Raw genomic sequence first — 20,655 nt, forward strand, 5'->3', positions numbered from 1 at the left:
GCAGCTCTGAACTACTGTATGAAACTGAAGATTGCAACAGATGCGAGTTCAACGTTCCTACAGGTGATAATGGCCAAACCTCCTGTGTGTTTATTGCATGAAACATATGGCAAATGTTTGACATCTAACAATTCTGTAGGGTAAACAAGGAAGGCTCAGGCACCAGAAAAGCAACTAGTTAATTTCATAGATCTTAAGGAATACAGTATCAGACCTGCTTTATGTGTGATTCGGTGTAAGCAAAAACTTCAGATATACCAAGACGGTGTACAGAGGCGCTGCAAATATGGCCTCCGAATGAATAGACTTAACTTAAAGGGATTTTGGTGCAAGTGATGTTTAACCAAAGCCACTGGAAGGCAAGCCTGCAATGTTTAGCCAAAAAAGCATAACGGCTAATGCTAACGCCCCGCCCCCGGCGGTACGCAGGGAAGGAGACCAGTGGCTATTTTTTGAATGGATGTCAATGGATGAGAGGCTTCACTATGCTGATTAAACAGCTTTTGTGGGAAAATAGCTAATCATTTAATTAATGGACAGCCTTTTTGCTAATCTTCAGCATGTTTTACACTACACATTACTTTCATTGGGAACTATATGTAGATTTCAGCTTGATAAAAATGTATTTTTTAAAGAGAAGGCAGACTAGGGAATGTTGCGACTGACGTCACTGCCATTATACGATAGGCTGAGAGGTGCCGCACGTGATTAAGTTAGCCGTTACGCTTTCTCCAACTGTAAGAGATCCGGCCCCTTTCATCTCCCTATAATATACAATCTCTGGTTTAACTCTGTCCTGGATTATTGAAGGCGGAGCTGACAGTGATTCTCATAAGGCTCAAGTTTACTAGTTCAGTTGGAATGTTGCTTTTCTTGAAATTTAAAGAACTCAAACTTGTAGTCTGATGCTGGTAAAGACAAACAACATTCCTGATAAAGCCACAATGCATAATTATTTTTGTATTATTTTTCCAATTTTAGTACATTGTTGTAAAGGGTATGATTACATACAACAATGTAATTAAAATGTATCAATTATCAATATCTGCAAGTCAACTGCGCTATTTTGAGACACCATGAATTTGAACTAAAATGTGCTTTTAACATCTCTGTATTTAAAAAATTTATTTAGTTAACACTTGAACCCATCTTTCAAACACTTTTAAAATAGACTTATGATGTATTTCAAAAATAAGATTAATATATAATGAATGCATACAAAAATTATTTATAATATATTGCCTACAACATTACGAATACATTTTGTTTATATTTATCATATATTATTCTTATATTTTAAATAATCCATAAGTGTATTTCTTATGTCTGATGAGTACATTTAAAGGTGTTTGAAAGATGGGTTCAAGTGTTAACTAAATACATTTTTTAAATACAGAGATAGTATGTTAAAAGCACATTTTAGTTCAAATTCATGGTGTCTCAAAATAGCACAGTTGAGTACACTTAGATGTTCTTAAGATTATATGTATACAATTGTACTTGCTTGTACTGAAGTATTTTTTTAATGCACTCAAGTATACTTTTTTTTTTCACCTGAGTATTACTAAGTGCAAATTTACAGTAGCTCTGCTCAACAATGTAAGACCAGGTTAAAACTGACACATGTTCTTGTGGCTTCAGTGGTGTAGGCAATAGTGTGTTGGGTGTGGAGATGTGACTGACTGGGTTTGAATCCACCTTTTGCCGAGCTTGCTATTCTCCCTTTTACCATCACATATCACATTAGAAAGGCATATTTATTTTCAATAAAAATTAAGAAAATTTTCTAAAAGTGGAAGTAAATTGCCTAACGAGTGTTTAATAACGATAAAATCATTTACACTCTTATTATTGCATCCTGCATTGTTTTTTTCTTCTTCTTTTCTTGCATGTGGGATACCATGAAAATGAATATTAGTTCAATAACTTACCATATACCAGTTTTCACCTTTGATATTATAACAGTGATAAGAATTAAACTTGCATTGACTCAGAAGTATGTCCTTTTAGCACGTGCTGTTGCCATGGTGAATCGTAATATCAGAGCTCCATTGATGATGGCTTTTCATAGTCGTGGTGCACGCGCTCAACTCCGAGTCAACCTACTCAGAGTCGACTGAACTAACTCAATTCAACTGTTCTGAAACTGAAAACTCAGAGTTTCCCATCTCAGGGTAAGTCAACTCAAGAGTTGGTTGAACCTCCTTATTGAAATGGGCCCCAGGCTCCCAAAATGCTGTTGTCGAGTAAATGACGCATAAATATTTTCCATTTTTTTGTTGAAAACGGTGTCGTGTAAACAGCCCCTAAAACTCCTAAGTTATTTAATTATCAAGCATCGTCTACATAGTACAAATCAGCATGAGAGTATATATGAGCCATAAGTTTCCTGCTGACATGTTGCGAGTTTATTTAACATCACAACTGACATAACACATGGAATACTCAAGAGTCTGATTCAGATTCACAAATTATTATGTTTTGACATCACTATAGGGAAATAACCCGATTTATTATTAGTCATGTAAACATGGTTTACTTGCATTATCAGGATACTGGTTTGCATGTAAACAGGGAAAACTGGTTATTTCAAATGAAGCACAAAGAGAACAATCACTATACATGCACACTATTACACAAAGAGAAGTTTGCCAACTTTTAAATGATAAAACAATCTACGGGTCAAAAAAGCATTTCTGGTCAACTGATGAATTACACAAGTGGCTACTCTGCTTGGACACATTGTAAATGTTCATTTATTAGTCATTCATTTAAAAAAACAAACAATTTCTTTCTAAAAGTACCCAAAAATATTTGACTAAAATATGTAACTTCATGTCTATAGTGCAGATGGCAACATAAATAATTTTACTTTCCATTACAAAAACAAAGAAAAATAAGTGTTTAAGTGTTAATCTTGTCATGCAGCAGTGTAATCTTCCAGGAGCGGCTTTTGAAGTTCTGGATCCTCCACCACCTGCAAAAGCACAAACAAACATGAACACACAGATCATCTCAGAATCTGTCATGATCCCAGTGGATTTGAATGATTGTTTGATGTGATTGTGGTGATGGTACAGTACCTTTGCATCTTCATCCTTCTTGCACAAAGCTTTCCCAGTCAAAACACAGAAACTGATCGTCACACAGAGCTGAAGGACCGACAACACTATCATCATGATTTCTAGTCCTCCGATTATGATCTAGAGGTGGACATCAGTGTATTATTAAAAAATAATTAAATACACCAACATTTTTTACAACTTTTTTTTTACGCTAAGAAAAGATAAATAAATCTAATTATTACCTGATTGAGATTCCAGTAGTACAAACAGGTCTCAAAGTTACTCTCTTTTAGGGAATGCTTTAAAAAATCATTACTAGATGAATAATAAGGATAACCGTTGTAACAGTTTAAACTGTTTCCCATTGTCAGGTCCATTGAAAACAGCACAACAGCTGTGATAGCCAGTGCAGCACTGACTATGTTCAGAATCACAAGAATTAGAAGCTGTAAAACACAAACAACAGAAACTGATGCTCAAGAAAAAAGAAGAAGAAAAAAACAGAAACTGGCAAAAACTCTTCATTCAAACTCACCAGCCTAGGACTGGGAAACGTGACTGCATGAACACACATGATTCCAACAACAAGGAACTGAAAGGCAAAGCACACAAATAAAAAATAAAAAAAAACTTTATACTAGTAAATAGCAAATAAAAATAATTGCAAAATGAAAGAAGTAAATGTAGGGCAAGTCTCACCACACCACCAATCCAAAATGAAGAGACAAAGCCAAAACAACCCATTATGATGTTCATAACACCAACTATTATCTGTACAATCTATGGAATAAGAGAACAATATTTGTACCAGTTTTACACGTGGCAAAACACATAGTATGAACTGTTTTGTAAATCTGAAATATCTAAGTATCTAACTCACTCCAAGTGCTGTGTGGGTGTCTGTCAGCTTCTCTTTCATATCCTAAAAAATACAGAATGCATTGGACTGTAACATAAAGCACTCAGAATCTGGCACAATATGGGCCATTTGATCTTTAGGTTTTAAGGTGACAGTAATAACAATCAGCCGCTCACCTGAGACGCTGTAAGAGTCATGTTAAAGCTGTGACCTAACGGAGATGAATCACTTCTAGATTCTGCAGTTTTGTCCTCCACCAACTGTAAAACCATAAACAAACATGAACACATAAATCAGCTCTCTGAAACTGTCATGATCACAGTGGAGAAATGTTAGCTATATAACGATAACCATACAGCATCCACACCAACAGATAATACTGTTTCTGTTTATTATAAGCTTTGAATTTTCAAGCTTTTTAAAGCTGAACCACTGATTCTGAACAAAAGATTCAAAGCAGTGTTTTGAAAATGCCCATCACTAAATATTGTGGAATAAAGTCGTTATTACGTTTTTTTTTGTTTTTTTTTGACACATATACAGTATTCTCTTCACCTAATGACAACAGCCCCATTGACTCCCTGTGCCAATGCATTGATGAAATTAAAAATTGGATGTGCCTAAACTTCCTTCAGTTAAACAAAGACAAAACTGAAGTCATTGCGTTATTGCCTCGCCTTATAATATTAAGATTCAACCACTGTACTCAAATGAACTGTTTTAAATATGCTTTTAGTAGCTTTCTGGCACTAAAAAGCGTAAATTAACTTGCTGGCAATAGAGACCTCACTGAGCCATCGGATTTTATCAAAAATATCCTAATTTGTGTTCCGAAGATGAACGAAGGTCTTACTGGTGTAGAAGGACATGAGGGTGAGTAATTAATGATACAGAATTTAATTTTTGGATGAACTAACCCTTTAAGTCTACTTATTAACTTCCCTCCATCTCGTTCACTCGGATGTAGGTCACTGCTTACGTTGCACGAGTGCCCACTATTTGGTGCCTTGCAATGGGTTTAAATGGAATACCCTAAGACGTTGATCACTTGTGGGTAAATTAAGTGTGAGCACTGAGAATTTCTGTTGTGACATCACAATTGTGTTGCATTGTGGTCTATGGATCTACCTGAAGTGTATATATGAGTAAACTAACTCCCTCGTTCAGAATCGAAGATTCAAGTGTCTGTCCAAATAAACTTCCCTCCACTTGATGAAACTGAATGTACTTCAAAATGGCGGTCGGGTTCCCAAGGGGAAGCACTTTTAGGGAAAATTGTGTCTATGTCTAAGAGTTGAACACAACCCAAGAGACACTGTTTTTTTCCACCCTGGATCTAATGGAAAGGGGCGTGACATTCCAAAAAGGTTAACCAATCACAACACACTGGTCCAGCTAACCAATCAGAACACATTGCACTTTTCAGAAGGAGAGGTTTCGTAGAGACAGGAATTAAACAGGGGTGCCTTTCCCAAAAGCGTCGTTAGCCAACTGACATCGCAATTTCCATCATTACTAACATGGTTCAACGATTTGGCGTTTCCTGAAACCATAGTTCAAACGAACATTCGCAAATTGCATCGCAAACTTGTGTGGTTGAGCTGTGGTTAGAGGCATAGTTTCTTGTTTTCATGACATGTGGACTTAATAAATTCTTATCTTGAGCAAAATAAGCAAGCTGACATTAAGTACAATGTATATCTTTTATTTCGAATATATACAAATGTAATTTATATATTTTAGTTTGTCAAGAGATTTTAAGCACCGTTTTTGAAGAGTGCACATGTGCATACGTGCTCTGGTACGTAAGAATGACCCTTTGATTGAATCTGGAAATAAAGCAAAATAACTGAGAAAAATGAGAATTAGTCCTCAGATGTCTGTAATTTATAGCAAAAAAATCTAGCACTCATTCGATCTCAAACTGATTAATTTAAAGAAGTTATTACTCCACCACCGGCGTGACATCATTTACCAACGTGGCTGAATGACAGGTTTGCGACAATACGGTTTCGTGAAACAGTCTTGACTAGCTAGTTGATTTGTTCAACGATGCATCGTACTATGGTAGAGAAGCAGAGAGTTACGTTGTTGTACAGGAAACGCACCTCTGAGAAGAGACTGCGAAGAGAGGCACTGCAATAATGTAAAATATGTGAAAAATAATGTGTGTTTTGAACATTCAAGCATTAAAACCTATTCTAGTAGACCCCAAAAACAGCTGGGAAAATTTTTTTTCTGAAAGTGGTTCCAACAATATTGTTCCTCTGTGTTGCCATTGTTACAGCTGTGGTTTTAGACTTCCGCATTCTCATAGAATTAGAAGGAATATTAAAATTGTATAGTTATCGTCATAGTTATTGTCCTTGTTAGTTAATTAATAGTGATGATACATAGTTAATTGTGGTGATGATACAGTACCTTTGCACTTCCGCCCTTCATGTTTAAAGATTTTACAGTCAAAACACAGAAGAACATAACCACACAGAGCTGAAGGACTGACAACACTATCACTTGGCTATGTAGTTTTCCAAATCCCATCTAGAGGAAAAGATCAGTGTAAAGTCATTATAAGAAATCCAATTAAAATACAGTATGAACACCAGCTCTAATCAAGACAAAAATGTGAATTTAAATGTAAATTTAAAAAAAAACATCACAGTTCTGCCTTAGTCATTCCAAACCTCTGAGATTTTCATTCAGTGTGGAATAAAAGATTTTTGAATTTTACTACATTAAGGAAACTAAAGGAGATGAGTGCTTTTAAATTTTTAAAATATCATAAATCCAACTAACAGACCAAAAATGAAGTTGCTGTTCAGTTACAAATAAAATAAGGTCTAACTGTAGTATTCAGGTAAAGAAATGTAATAACTAAATGTAAAATTACACTATAGTGTTTATTGTATGAATTAAATATAGATTGATCTTTGTTAAAGCTGTGTTTAGTTTTTGATTAACATTAATCCCAATTAATCCATTAAGTCCCAATGCACTGAACCAATAGGATGATACACATCCAATTTCTTTCTCAACTGTTCACATTCACTTGACAGACTGTGTTTATGAGAACACTTACAGAGATGGATATTTAAGAGACACGTCATAATTTTATGTGTATGTGTCCGTTCAAGTTCTTTTTTTGTATCTTTCTTGCACTGGAATGGTTTAAATGTGTAAATTGGCAAACAAAACCCATGCAAATGATAAACATTCACTTTGTGATGGTTAAACTTTGCAATTAATCCAAAAATCAATTGTGAACTGCTATTTTCAATTACACGTTCTATCCCCTAACCCTAAACCTTCACATCAAAGAAAACTTTCTGCATTTTTATATTTTCAAAAAACATTATTTAATAGGACTTAAAGCCATTTTCCTCATGGGGACCAAAAACATGTGCCCACAAAGACAAGGATTTTGGATATTGACATACATATATTATATTATACTGTACAAACTGTACATCCTATCCCCCTACACTACCCCTACCCCTTTTATTAAAAAAAACACTGTTTAGTGTGTTTTTTTAAGCCATTTGGTTTACAAGGACACAGGAAGTAATCCATGTTTACGTTGTAATACCCATATCATTATCCGCATTTGTTTCCTCATAAACCATGTATACAAGAACAAACACACACACACATATTTTACTGCAAGAACTGATTTAGAAACATAAATATCTTACCAAATAAAAGAGGATGAAGACAAAACAGCAAAACACAAAATTCTTGACTGCAACTATTTTCTGTACAGTCTATGAAATAAGAGAACAATATTTATGTCAGTTAATAGACCTACAGCTTTTAAACTTGATATGCAGAATTGAAACATACTTAAGCATCTTAATTTATTTTATGAATCAAGATTTCTGTCAGTGCAAGTCTCTCACTCACCCCAGAAGTTCTCTGGGTGTCTGTCAGCTTATCTTTACTATCCTCAGATACAGAACACACAGGACTGTCACTGCAGAACAGATAACCCAGAATCTGACAAAATATGGGCCATTTATTCTTTGGGTTTGAAGTGATGGTGATGATCGTCGTTCCCTCATCTTGGGACACTGTCAGAGACATGCTGCTGCAGACGGAGGTGATGGACTTCAACTTTCCCACAAGGAAAGACGAGAGAAACAAGTAAGGCTTATGCACCAGAAAATCACAATGAGCCAAATTAAATGTTTCTTATGACATTCTCCCATTCTCAAACAATCTCTAGAATATTAATAATTATTCAAACAGCATTGTTGTTGACTGTCGTTTTCTCATCGACTGCATCAACGTTTTTTGTTTACAAGGAAGTGAACATCCACCTGCGCATGTTTGCTATTAAAACAAGTTGTTTTTTAGTACTTGTTTTTTAGTAGCACGCGAATTTCACAGATCTTAAGAAACACACACACACACACACACAAACGCAGACTCACCTTACGAATAACCTTTGTAACTTACAGTCCAGACTGAAAGTTGACTTATTCCTGCTCTGATAAAGGTGGAGCTGTTTTGTCCCTGTTTCTCATAAGGTTTAACATTTCCTTGTTCCACCTGAAATTGAAAGAACCTTAGTGTATAGTCATGATATCAAGAAACACTGTTGACTAGCGAATCCAGCACGTCTTTAACAGTATTATAACTCGTCTCAGAACCTCCATTTTACAGTGCAATTTTCAATGAAGATCCGCATCCAGTCTTGTGCTGTTTTCAGGAAATCACATGATCGATGGCTTGTTCAATCACTTTCTCTGTGGTTGTCGGAACTTCCATTACGTTGGTCTGCGTGGTCAAATTGTGAAGAGTCTACTTTGTACTTTTAAAGCTTTTCTAATCAATATTTTATGTTAAACTCTCTCACTCTCACACATACACAACAAATTTTGTGTCGTTTTCGATTGGGATTTACAAAGCTCCCTTAAGGGGACATGGTGATGGGAAAAAAATAGGATGGGAGGAAAAATTATCTATTTTTAAAGAGGTCTATTTCAATGCTTTGCCTTCGTTCGCGAAACTTTTGCGTTGTCTAGCGAAAGAAAAAACATAGTTTTCCTCCCATCTCTTATTTCCATCACAAACGTTTGCGAGCAAACACAAAGTTTATCGGGTGAATGCAAAAGTTTATCGAGAGAAAGCACGACTCAAATATATTTCCTATGCTAGAAAAAAAGTTCCTCCATTTAGAATCATGCATTACATTTCCAGGCTTTCTGGCGGTTGTCAGTTTTTTTTTTTTTATCTTTTCCTGGTACAATCAACATTGTCTACCTCAGAGCTTAATTTCTCCATCTAAAGACTGTTCTGGATTTATTTCGTTATTTGCAGGGTTTAAACCCACACCACTTTTTTTTCTCCCGCATGTTTTTACATTTTAAAACTGGGCGCATCAACTCAATTCTTTCCCATAGAAATAATGGGTAATTGGAACTATAATTAGGATAATCAGTTAATTTTAGGTAATCATGCTGATATTAACAATAAAAGACTAATAAACATCTGGTTTATATTTAGGTCAAGATAATATATTTAGAATAATGATTTATCCATACAGTGGAGTCCAAAACAACTCTTGACTTTCATTGTAAAAAAATAAATAAAAAATAAAAATTGTATTCTCAACAACATGAGGATTGGGTTTAGGATTAGGTGTGGGGGTGTGGTTAGGATTAGGGGTGGGTTAGAACTAGGCTGTCAGGAACTGACTTCAGTGATCGGGTAATAATTGGCATGGAGTTAGGAAGTTTGTGTTAAAAGTGCCAATCAAAATGTGACTTTGTGAAACAAGGTGTCCTTAACTAAAATGTGGCAATAGTAGCCTAATATTAATACCAGAAACCCTATCCAGTTGGCAACTGTGTTTATTTAAATATTATATTCCGTTTTCATTTTTGGGTGATCTATGCCTTTAAGTTTGTGCTCAGAGATTAAAGGAGGGGTAAGTAGTTTTTCAAAAACGCTGTTGGACAATCAACCCCAACCCCTCTCTTAATTGCTTAACCTCCAAAACTCACCCTCCAATCCTAACCACCGAACTCTGCTGGCATGCGAGGCGAGAGAACAGTGACGCTAAACACCACATTCTCTAGCAATCGTCAGTGTGCAGTGTTTTACCTGCACAAATCTCACTATCTGGCCACTGTTACACAAGCAATGCGAGTGGATGTCTGTTTATCAGAGCTGACGCGCAACAAAATGCTTCACGAAAAATAAAGCGCAGACGATGAACGAACGACAAGGAATCACAAAAAATTATTGTAGAGTACACAAGAGTAAATACAAACAAGTTTGTTGTTAGTCGCCAAGAGCACAGCAGCTCCAGACAACCAATGACACTCAAACCCAGCGTTACTCACTTGTGAAGCGGAATCAAAGCAGCCTCCACATCTGTTTTAAGGCCTTCCCGCTTAGCTTTCTCCAGCTCTGGAAAACGGGTTAATATTAGAGCGCTTGCCCAGTCATAAACCTTCACTCCAGGTTTTTCAAATCTCCCTCTTGCTTGTTCTGTCTCCTCGTCTGTCATACGCACTCTAATGCTGATTGGTTACACATTTGTTGTTGGTGTCGGCCCGACTAACTTCCAAACAGCATTTTTGAAAAACCACTTTCCCTGCCTTTAGTGACTAGATTGTAGGCTGCTTGGTTGCTTTTATTTGATTAAAGGAGGTTTAGATATCCTTGAAATGGACTTTGGTGGTTCTTGGCCTTAACAGTTTGCGAACGACTGCTTTAGATAAAAGCATCTGCTAAATAAATACATTTTGTCATTTTTAGTTGTTCTACAAAGTGAAATATAGTAGGGAAGTTATAAATACACAAAAAGGGTTGATGCCAAAGTGTTCCAGTCATTTATTTAAAAAATAAAATAAACACAGCACCAAAGATCACAAAAAAATTAAAAGGAAAATAAATTACCCATTCATCTATAATCTATATTAATTTTTTAATCAACTTTTTTGAAGGGAAAAAAATAAGTGTAATTAAACATGTAATTTACTGAGTACACTGTTGCTGGCATCTGCTTTAAATCATTTCACTACAATATTGAGACATGAAATGTCATTCCATTACACACACAAAAAAGAAGAAGTTAATTTTGTGTTTTAATCTTGTCTCTCTAACATGCAGGAATAGAAATGGCATCTTCCAGCAGCTGCTTGTAAAGTTCTGGATCCTACAAAAGCACAAACAAACATGAACACACAGATCATCTCAGAATCTGTCATGATCACAGTGGATTTGACTGATTGTTTGATGTGATTGTGGTGATGATACAGTACCTTTGCATCTTCATCCTTCTTGCACAAAGCTTTCCCAGTCAAAACACAGAAACTGATCGTCACAAAGAGCTGAAGGACCGACAACACTATCATCATGATTTCTAGTCCTCTGAAGACCATCTAGAGGTGGGTAAATACAAAGATTTTAGATACACAAATATGGTGCATTTACATTATTTATGAATTGGACCAAAATGCACTTTTTCTTTTTGATATTTTCAGTGTGAACACAGTACTCGCACTATTTATACTATACAACAGCATAAGTATGTGAATTGGGATGGATCTAGTCAGCATTGGCTGGTCTAGCCTGAAAAATAAGCTTTTTTAACAGTATTTGAGCACAAGAAACAACATTTATGGGTCAGTTCATATCAGATTTTGTTGCTGATTTGAATTAAGTTATTTAAATGTGAGTGTGGTGAGCAGTTTTTGAGATTTCAGGACTCCTCTGTTCAAGTAGATAAGACTTAGTCTTGGATGCCCGAAAGAGTGCAACAGTCTGATCCCGGAAGTTGAAGACATTAACCCACATTATTTAAACTTATTTTTAAAGTAATTGTGTTTAACAGATGAATTCTCTGTGAAAAACTACATTACCCATGACACTGTACAGAAAAATTTCACCAGAGAGTCGAAACAAGAAGCTCCAAAACAGACCTTTAGCTCCGCCCACTCCCATGAAGCACTGTGAATGCCTCGATCGAGTCGGTCTCCCTACACTCTTTAAATACTTAAATATTTGTTTAAATAAGCATATTTTGCAATAAGCTTATTCATATAATCAACAGTTTTAAATACAGTTTTATATTTCTCTATCATTTTTATTTTAATTATGCTTTAATTAGGCTTCATGGGATTGTAGTTCATTCCCTCACACTAAAGGTCTTGTACCTGTCAGTTTGTATAATGTTATGATTCACCTCATAGCTGTTTGACTTGGTTCATGGCTTTATAATTCTTTAACAAAGACTTTTTTTAAATGCCCATGTAGGAAATGAATGGAAAACTAATTCTGGAACCAGCGCTGCTGAAGAAGTTGACAGGCACTGTTGCGCTCTATAGTTGCCCGGAGATGTTGCAAATATGGCCGCATAGTAAACACACTTTCCTTGGACTTTGGACTTTTAGTGTCAACTTATTAAAAGGAAAATCATCCATAAATCCTGTGAGAAACATAAATCCCTATCACTACTCAGACTCAGTGCACCATATCTGAACCACTTTTATGGTGCTATTTGTCTTTTTGGAGCTTGGCATTACATGTAAAGGAGTGACCAAGAAATTCCATTTTTGCCTTTTTGGAAAAAAACTTAATCTGTGAGTATGTTTGGAAGAAGATTTGATGAGCAGTATCTTGTCTTACTGCCATAGTATCATTACCTCAGTGAGATTCTTGTAGTACAGACAGGTCTCCATTCTCATGTTCTCTTCAAGGGACGGGGTTCTATATCTATCATAATCATAGCCTGAATAAGAATTGTAGCTTTGATCACAAGAATAATCATAGTAATATCCAGTATGACTATTTCCAAGGTCCACTGAATACAGCGCAACAGCTGTGATAGCCAGTGCAGCACTGACTACATTCACAATTATTCCGATGACCAGCTGTAAAACACAAACAATATATATATAAATATATATATTAACTTGCAAAACTGTAACAGTCAAAAAAACAAATGCCTTTCGGAAACTTACCAGACAAGAGCTGGGAAACTTAGCTGCAAGAATACACACAATTCCAGCCACAAGGAACTAATAGACAAAAGCAAACAAACAAAAACATCTGTGCATTTTTTTCTTTACATTTTTGCTTTAAATTTTGAATAAATCAAATGAATGATACAAAATGAGACCCAGGTCTTACCACACTACCGAGCCAAAAGGGTCCCATGGCCATCATATACATGTTCCAGTATAACCCAAGGCATGTAAACACAATCCCCACCACAATATTGAGGATACCAATGAACATCTGCACAACCTATGGAACAAGAGAAGAATATTTTTTATGCCACCACCTATCAAGAATCTTAAAATAAGAATATCCCTAGTCGGCAGAATTACATTATAAGTAAACCAATCAAATTTTTGCTTTCAGTGTGGACAGGTGAATTACTTAAAGTATTAGTTCACTTTCAAATTCAAATTTCCTGATGATTTACTCACCCCAATGTCATCCAAGATGTTCATGTTTTTATTTCTTCAGTCGAAAAGAAATTAAGGTCTTTGATGAAAACATTACAGGATTTTTCTCCATATAGTGGACTTCAGTGGAGCCCAAACGGTTGAAGGTCAAAATTACAGTTTACAGCGATCCCAGATGAGAAATAAGGGTCTTATCTAGAGAAACCATTGCTCATTTTCAAATTTTTTTTTATTTTATTTTATACAATTTAACCATAAATGCTCATCTTGAACTAGCTCTCTTCTTCTTCTTCTCTATTAGAATTCCGGCAGTGTAGACACTGCTAAGTGTATTACTGCCCTCCACAGGTCAAAGTTTGAACTAAATTGTCATATTCAATATGCTAGTTCAATAGTATATTGACAATAGCAATTAGCAATTAGTATAACAATTAGTTCAAACTTTTAGAAAATGGCCGATGGTTTCTCTAGAATAGACCTTAATTTCTTTTCGACTGAAGAAAGAAGGACATGAACATCTTGGATGACATGGGGGTGAGTACATTATCAGGAAACTTTTATTTGAAAGTGAACTAATCCTTTAACAACTTTTCCAAAATGTTGTATATTGTTAGAATAAATTTAATTTACTTGCATAAATAAATTTGCAAATAAAATGTAACTTTTCTCAAAGTTGCAGCATGGTACTAATAATTTTGACTAATCCAAAACTGTGTTAGATTTAGGTGTTTTTAAAATGTTTCTAATTCATTATACTGAGAAAAGCAACTGCAACCAAATTGTAAAACATTTAAAGCATCTTAAATCTTATGTCTTTCCTACCCCCAGTTTGAGGTTAAGCCTAAATGCAATTTGCATTGACAAATCTTAAAATATCTCAGTGCCATTGTTTTGTCTCAAGATGAACAACACCAGAAATGTTTTTTTTTTTTTCGTTTTTTCTCTAATGCACATTTAAAAAGATACTTCCATGCCCTGATTTAACTAAGGCCTAATCCTGGCTTAATCTCAGCCCTCTCTGTGAAACCGGGCCTTAGTGCTTAAATTAAATCTATTCAAAGTAGCCTTAAAGTGTCTGACTCACCCCAAGAGCTATGTGGGTGTTCGTCAGCTTTTCTTTCATATCCTGAGATACAGAACACACTGGACTGCAGCACAGAAGTCTCAGAATCTGACACAGAACGGGCCATTTGCTCTTTGTGTTTGGGGTAACAGTGATGACCGTCATTCCCTCACCGTGAGACACTGTCAGAGACATGATGCAGACGAAAGTCTTCCCACAGGTAACAATGGCTGAACCTCCTGTTTATTTAACTGCATGAAACAATAGGGGAGGACACAAAGCATAGACATTTAACACATTAAATAGATGTTTACGTATAATGATAGTATGTAGCCTACATACAATAGATAAATAATTATCGAAACAAATTTAGACCTGAATCAAAGAATCAAAGGAAAATCCAACGGCTTATGTTTCCTATAAGGAAGTTGTGGTACTGCAGGCTGTTTAATCATGCACAGTTTGTTCAGTAATATTAAAATGATTGTGTTTTTTGTTGTTGCTTTCAAGTTCATTAGTATATATTTGTTAATTATCCTAAGAAACAGAGTAACTCAAACTCACCTTGTATAGCAGTGGCACGTCTATGCGAGTCTCAGTCCAGATTAGAGATGGCACGAGTGTCTGTAGGGTTTTTAAAGGCGGAGTTTTGTATTGTTTTGTTTTTCCCGGCAGTGACTTCCTCCTCCTCCTCCTCATAGAGTTCAAGTTTAAACTGGTATAACTGGAATGATGCTCACAATGACTTGTATTAGTGTTTAATATGGGAGATGTAAGCAATGTTGTTATTGTTAATAGTAACAAATGTTACTCTCACTCCACAATGGTGAATCATATAATAGAATTTTCAGGGCGAATTTGAAATACGCTGTATTAATTATTGTATACAGTCAAACAGCGCCATCTATCTGCTGTTTATTGCTATTACGGTAGTAGAGCGTCTCGTATTGTGGGTTCATACTGTACATGTATCGTATCCAAGTGGTTAAATTAAATAACTTAATTTACAAATTACTACATTGCAAATGATCTATGAACATGTTAAGAAGCTGTTTTCATGTATTTGGAATGCATCCTGTTTTCTTTTTATTAGAAATGATTGCTCTATTCTCTCGATGCATTTAGTGGATTATTTGTGTGTTTTGTGTAAGACTCATTCATCAAACAAAATGTATTCCAGCTTTCGTTCATGTTTTAATAGATCATGTGATGGAAGCTAATAACAAGAGCATGTATTTAAAAAGTAATTCAATAAGGATCATACATCACTTTTTTTTTTTTTTTTTTTTGGAGTTCACCCAGAAATTAAAGTTTTACTCATGCTAATGTTGTTCCAAACCCACAAGACAACAAAGAATTAATTTTTATTGAAATAACATATATTATTAAATATTGATAATATTATTTGTCCATTTAAAAATTCTCAATTATTATATCTCAATTCTCAACAAGAACATTAATTTCCTGATAAACCCACAGGGAAAAAGTAAAATCTTAGGTATTGAATTTGATGACCTGTTGAATCAAGTCCAAACCTGGAAAGTCCATGGCTATGATTCCAAAACAAGGTTTGGAATTCTTTTTAAATTCCTTTTCAAGATGATCATACAACCAAGGATTGATTTGCTTTGCCAATCCATTTGGCAAAATCCAAATCAACATATATGTACCCAAGCTTGTGCCACTCGAGTAGCTCAGACTCAGAGTATTAATGGCTTTTCTACATTGATCGGCAGCTTCTTCCAGATGCTTTTTAATCTTTTCCTCTTTGTCTTTAACATTAGTTACTTTATAGTCTCTTTTTTTGTCAGTTTCAGACAGAATAATGCCTAGCTTAAAGGTGTTTTTCTGAACAAAAACAATCTTTCCTCTTACTTCACCAATCCTCGGAACTGACGGCTCAATCCAGATATCTTAGGCATTTCTGATCTTGTTTTCAACTAAATTCTGAACTTTTCCCTTCATTGGAAAAATAGGCTTAACTCTGACAAGCACTGTCTCAGTTGTGAATTCAAATAAAAATTTCCTGATTGGGATGAGGACTTCTGATAATGTTGTATGTTGGTAAATTGGTCCATGCATAACTATTAATTCAAAGCCAGACACTCTCAAGTCAAATCGTATCCCGGCCTTTAACTGGTTCTCTAGTGACCATGACTGATATTCAGCTGGTGGTCCTCCACGAAGGGCCATGGATTCATAGGTACCAGGAATAGTAATGGTAGAAATTAACTTTTCATCATCCAGAGTTTCCATCCAGCCAATTTTGTAATTTGCAGGGGGATTGAGAGTTTCCTTATCATTAAACACTTCTTGCTGACTACTCTTGTGCAGTCTGTCGAAAAAAATCAGAATATCAGGTCAACAATGTTCTTGTCACAAGTTCCTCATCTCCAACAAAATGTAAGTTGCTTTGGATAAGTGTCTGAAATGCAATGGGAAGTAACTGGCTTCAGGTGAGTAAAAAACTACAAGAATCCAAACAGAAATCAAATTCAGGTTGGCAGGCAGGCTCTTCCAAAACTTTAATCAGGCTACGTTTGAATGGAATTCAGTGGAGAAAGCAGGCAGAAATTCTGACATATCAGTGGTGCACAATGAAAATGTATGTGCGATACTATTGCTTTTTACAACATCCGAATGGAGTGAACCTCAGATATAGAGGGGCAGGTAAGAACATCATAACATCATCAACCTGCCCACAGGAATTCACAAAATATTAAACAAAAATTAAAAGCCATCCAAAAATAAAATCAGTGGAAAAAGGCAATCCTGTCATACATTCACTTTTTTTCCAAACAGAAAAAAATGAACAATGTAAGAAACTGAAAGTACATAAGGACTAAGATAAGAGAAACAAAGCTGTTAGAAAATAGCTTTATTAAATTCCTTATTGAATCCTTGTAATGATGAGTATTCAATATAAATATAAAATAACATTCCCTTTGTTGTAGTTTTTTTTTGTTTTTTAACTAACCAAACTAACAAAAATTAATTAGTTTAGTGATTTCATACTTGCAGCAGCATCAGGATACACAGAATTTTCACAGGAACTGCCATCTTCTCAATGGTCTGAGGATAGCACAGAATAAAACAATACATTAATACAAAACTGTGTTTACAAAGAGTTTGACGTGGTACAGACTTGACATGAATGTATTTACACAGAAATTATAGTTGGAGGAAACAATATTCAAACATTATTATTAATTATTATTATTTATTTACATTTTTTTTTTACAACATATAGAATAAAAACTGCAAATTACATTGTTTAAAAAGACCGTTAAAAAAAGGAAAATTCTGTCAGTATAATTACTCACCCTCATGTCATTCCAAACCTGTAAGACCTATGTTCATCTTCAGAACAAAAAAGATCTTTTTGATGAAATCTGAGAGCTTTCTGTCCCTTTCTGTCTGACACTTTGACGTTCAAAAAGTTCATAAAGAAATTGAAAAAATAATCCATATATGAATTGAGCGGTTTAGTCCAAATTTTCTGAAGAGACACAATTGCTTTATATGATAAGAAAATCACTCAGATTTCATCTAAAAGGTCTTGTTGCCATATGGCAACATACTCTTTGTGTTCCTTTTCTTGCCACTGTCTCTTTAAGAGAACAGTCTCGTTTTTTTTATTATTATTATTGGTAAGAGAAGACCTTAGTTTAGCCAAGGATGTGCTTTGGTTAAGTCACATGACATGCAATTTATTTTTTCTGTGGTGCGATTTCAGACAATTCAGACATTTCTAAAAAATAAAACATTGGTTCAACAACAAAAAAAAATGTTAACGTTTCATGTATTTGGAATGCATTCAAGAATTTTTAACTTAAGCCAATTGGGAGAATTACATTAATTCAAAGCAATATTTGAGTTGATCCAACATAATGTTTTAAGTAAGGTGAAGACTTTTTTTGCCACAATAAAAACGCATTTCTAAGTAACATGAACTTAAAAATTGTCAACATGAATGCAACTATTTAAGTTGATCCAACATAATGTTTTAAGTAAGGTGAAGACGCTTTTTGGACACAATAAAACTGCATTTCTAAGTAACATGAATTTACCAAGCACCGCTTATCACCATGATGGTAAATCTCCAAAAACCTACATTAACAGAAACTCTTCTAAATTAGCATAACAAAACACTAATTACTGCTAAATCTCCCTTACCATTAATCTTGTGCAAAAACCATTATATAACACTTAATTTTAGCATTTACTCTCCCTTTCAAGTGCCACGGGCAAAGCATGATAGGAAAGTTTGTCTAAATTAAAAGAAGTGTTCATACAACTCAAAACAATGAAACACGTTTACACGTCATCAGATTGTATTTTACATTAACAGAGCTTAAAATTAAATACATTTTTGATTAACTGAAAATGTTAAACTATGACAAGTCATGATAGTATATCGAATCAATAGGCATAATTTGTGTGTCATCCAAGCTCAATAAAATAACAATTACAAGTAAAAAGTCTAGCAGCATTTCAGAACTTGATTTTTTATTTCACAACAATATATATATATATATATATATATATATATATATCTATATATATATATATAAATATTTATTTAAGTAATGATTAAAGGTCCCCTGAATTAGTTTTTAGAGTGTAGTTGCTGAAAGCAAACTAAAATGTCAGTAACAAACAAGGACCCGACTGTGTCACATTCACAAAAAAATTGTTAACATCATGTCAGGTAAGTTATGATGACATATTCACCACTCAAAAACGTTTTTATGAAATTAGTTTTTGGTAAATCGATAAAATGTCTGTGTTGCCCACAGCGCCATAAAGCAAAGAAAAGAAAAAGAGTCAAATATTTTTTTCTATAGATTTATCATAATGCGTGCGGTAGAGGGTTAATTTGTGTTCTGAAGATGAATGAAATTTTTACGGGTTTGGAACGACATGAGGGTGAGTAATTAATGACAGAAATTTCCCTTTTTGGGTGAACTAACCGATTAACCCACTTCAAGACATTTTATGGCTTAAAATTTAAGACTACATACAATTTAGCTGACCTTTTTTTTAAACAATTGTGACTGTAACAACAACAACAACAAAAGATAAAATAATCTTGATGGTAACCCAGAGACATATGTCAACCCCAGCAGCATTTTAGTTCTGGTACAGGAAGAGTTCTGTCTGGGAGCTACAAGAACTCATTGATATCGATTGGCTATTTACATAAAAAATGGCCCCTAAATATTTAAGCCACACCTTTATGGATGTCCTTGTTTTACTTAACCAAAAATATCAAACAAATTATCCTTTATTTTAAAGAGCACAAGCAAGTGTACAAGGTTTTAAATTGTAAAACAATAGACACACAGTTCAAACTGAAGACAATAAGTATTAGGACTTTCTGGTTGTTAAAAATTAGTGGAATATTTTCAAATTTAATGTTATTAACAACTCGTGGCTACCCTTACAAAAAATATGTTTAAGTATTCTTCAAGTTAATTTTATTAAGTATATTTAAGTTCAAGTATTATACTTCATGTAGTCAGTAAACCAATATCAATGTAGCAGTATTATACCTGTAAGTGTACTTTTTCAATACATTCGACTAAACTCTCACTTTTAGTGTATAAAAGAATACTTTAAGTGTAATAGTAAACTTTGAGTACACAACTACAACGTTTTTCGTTTGTATACTACAAGTTATAGGTGTACTGGTGAATAGCCTACTTGTAGCACGTTGAAGTACTCTCAGTAAACTTCTAGTTTAGTTTTATACTACTGTAGCGGGAAATTTCACTACAATGTAGGGGTGAATTTATCTTCAGCTGCAATATATCTTGGATGACTAGGGATTGACAAGATCTAGGTCTCCAACTCCCCAGTACAATTAATTCCTATACTTAAATATATAAAAGTATGTTTTTTATCTGTCTTGTGAATTTTGTCTTTTGTAACAGCGACTGATGAGGATTGAGGCTCTGAAATTTAATAAAATACACGGTAGCTTCCCAGAGAATAATCGTTGTTTGACCCCTCTCCCCTCTACCAGCCCACAAGACAGTAGGAACGCCCCTACTCCAAGATAACAGAAGTTTTACACTTTTTTTTAAAATATCTAGCAGAGTTAAACAAAATAAAGAAAACAACAATCATGGAATAAATTCTTTGTTTCACGTGTCTTAATGGTTTTACCAAGAAATGTACAAAAAATAAAAAATAAAAAAACTTTTGTTCAGATCCAATTTGGTTTCTTTTCTTTTCAACAAT

General features: G+C 34.6%; 2 protein-coding genes and 1 pseudogene across 3 annotated transcripts; all 3 read right to left on the reverse strand.

Moving 5' to 3' along the window:
- Window positions 1-2,390: 2,390 nt before the first annotated feature.
- On the reverse strand, window positions 2,391-8,734 carry tmem176l.3a (transmembrane protein 176l.3a). 2 transcript variants are annotated; one of them, XM_067397016.1, is made up of 11 exons: window positions 8,380-8,734; window positions 7,825-8,034; window positions 7,617-7,685; window positions 6,346-6,465; window positions 4,101-4,184; window positions 3,946-3,987; window positions 3,765-3,845; window positions 3,601-3,657; window positions 3,308-3,511; window positions 3,084-3,203; window positions 2,391-2,977 (listed from the first exon to the last, which is right to left on the reverse strand). In XM_067397016.1, the coding sequence occupies exons 2-11, from the start codon at window positions 8,002-8,004 to the stop codon at window positions 2,921-2,923; spliced, it is 1,014 nt and encodes a 337-aa protein (XP_067253117.1). In that variant the 5' UTR covers window positions 8,005-8,034; window positions 8,380-8,734; the 3' UTR covers window positions 2,391-2,920. The 2 variants fall into 2 exon arrangements, with proteins under 2 accessions (XP_067253117.1, XP_067253111.1); XM_067397010.1 differs by having other exon boundaries at window positions 8,355-8,726.
- Window positions 8,735-10,751: 2,017 nt separating this feature from the next.
- Window positions 10,752-15,046, reverse strand: LOC137028256 (transmembrane protein 176A-like). The gene is made up of 7 exons (XM_067397026.1): window positions 14,974-15,046; window positions 14,431-14,660; window positions 13,066-13,182; window positions 12,897-12,953; window positions 12,579-12,806; window positions 11,196-11,315; window positions 10,752-11,089 (listed from the first exon to the last, which is right to left on the reverse strand). Exons 2-7 carry the CDS (start codon window positions 14,602-14,604, stop codon window positions 11,033-11,035), a joined length of 753 nt encoding a protein of 250 aa, XP_067253127.1. The 5' UTR covers window positions 14,605-14,660; window positions 14,974-15,046; the 3' UTR covers window positions 10,752-11,032.
- Window positions 15,047-15,903: 857 nt separating this feature from the next.
- On the reverse strand, window positions 15,904-17,469 carry LOC137029592 (1-phosphatidylinositol phosphodiesterase-like; annotated as a pseudogene).
- Window positions 17,470-20,655: the final 3,186 nt, after the last annotated feature.

Source organism: Chanodichthys erythropterus, chromosome 2, assembly GCF_024489055.1.
Source record: "Chanodichthys erythropterus isolate Z2021 chromosome 2, ASM2448905v1, whole genome shotgun sequence".
NCBI lineage: Eukaryota > Metazoa > Chordata > Actinopteri > Cypriniformes > Xenocyprididae > Chanodichthys > Chanodichthys erythropterus.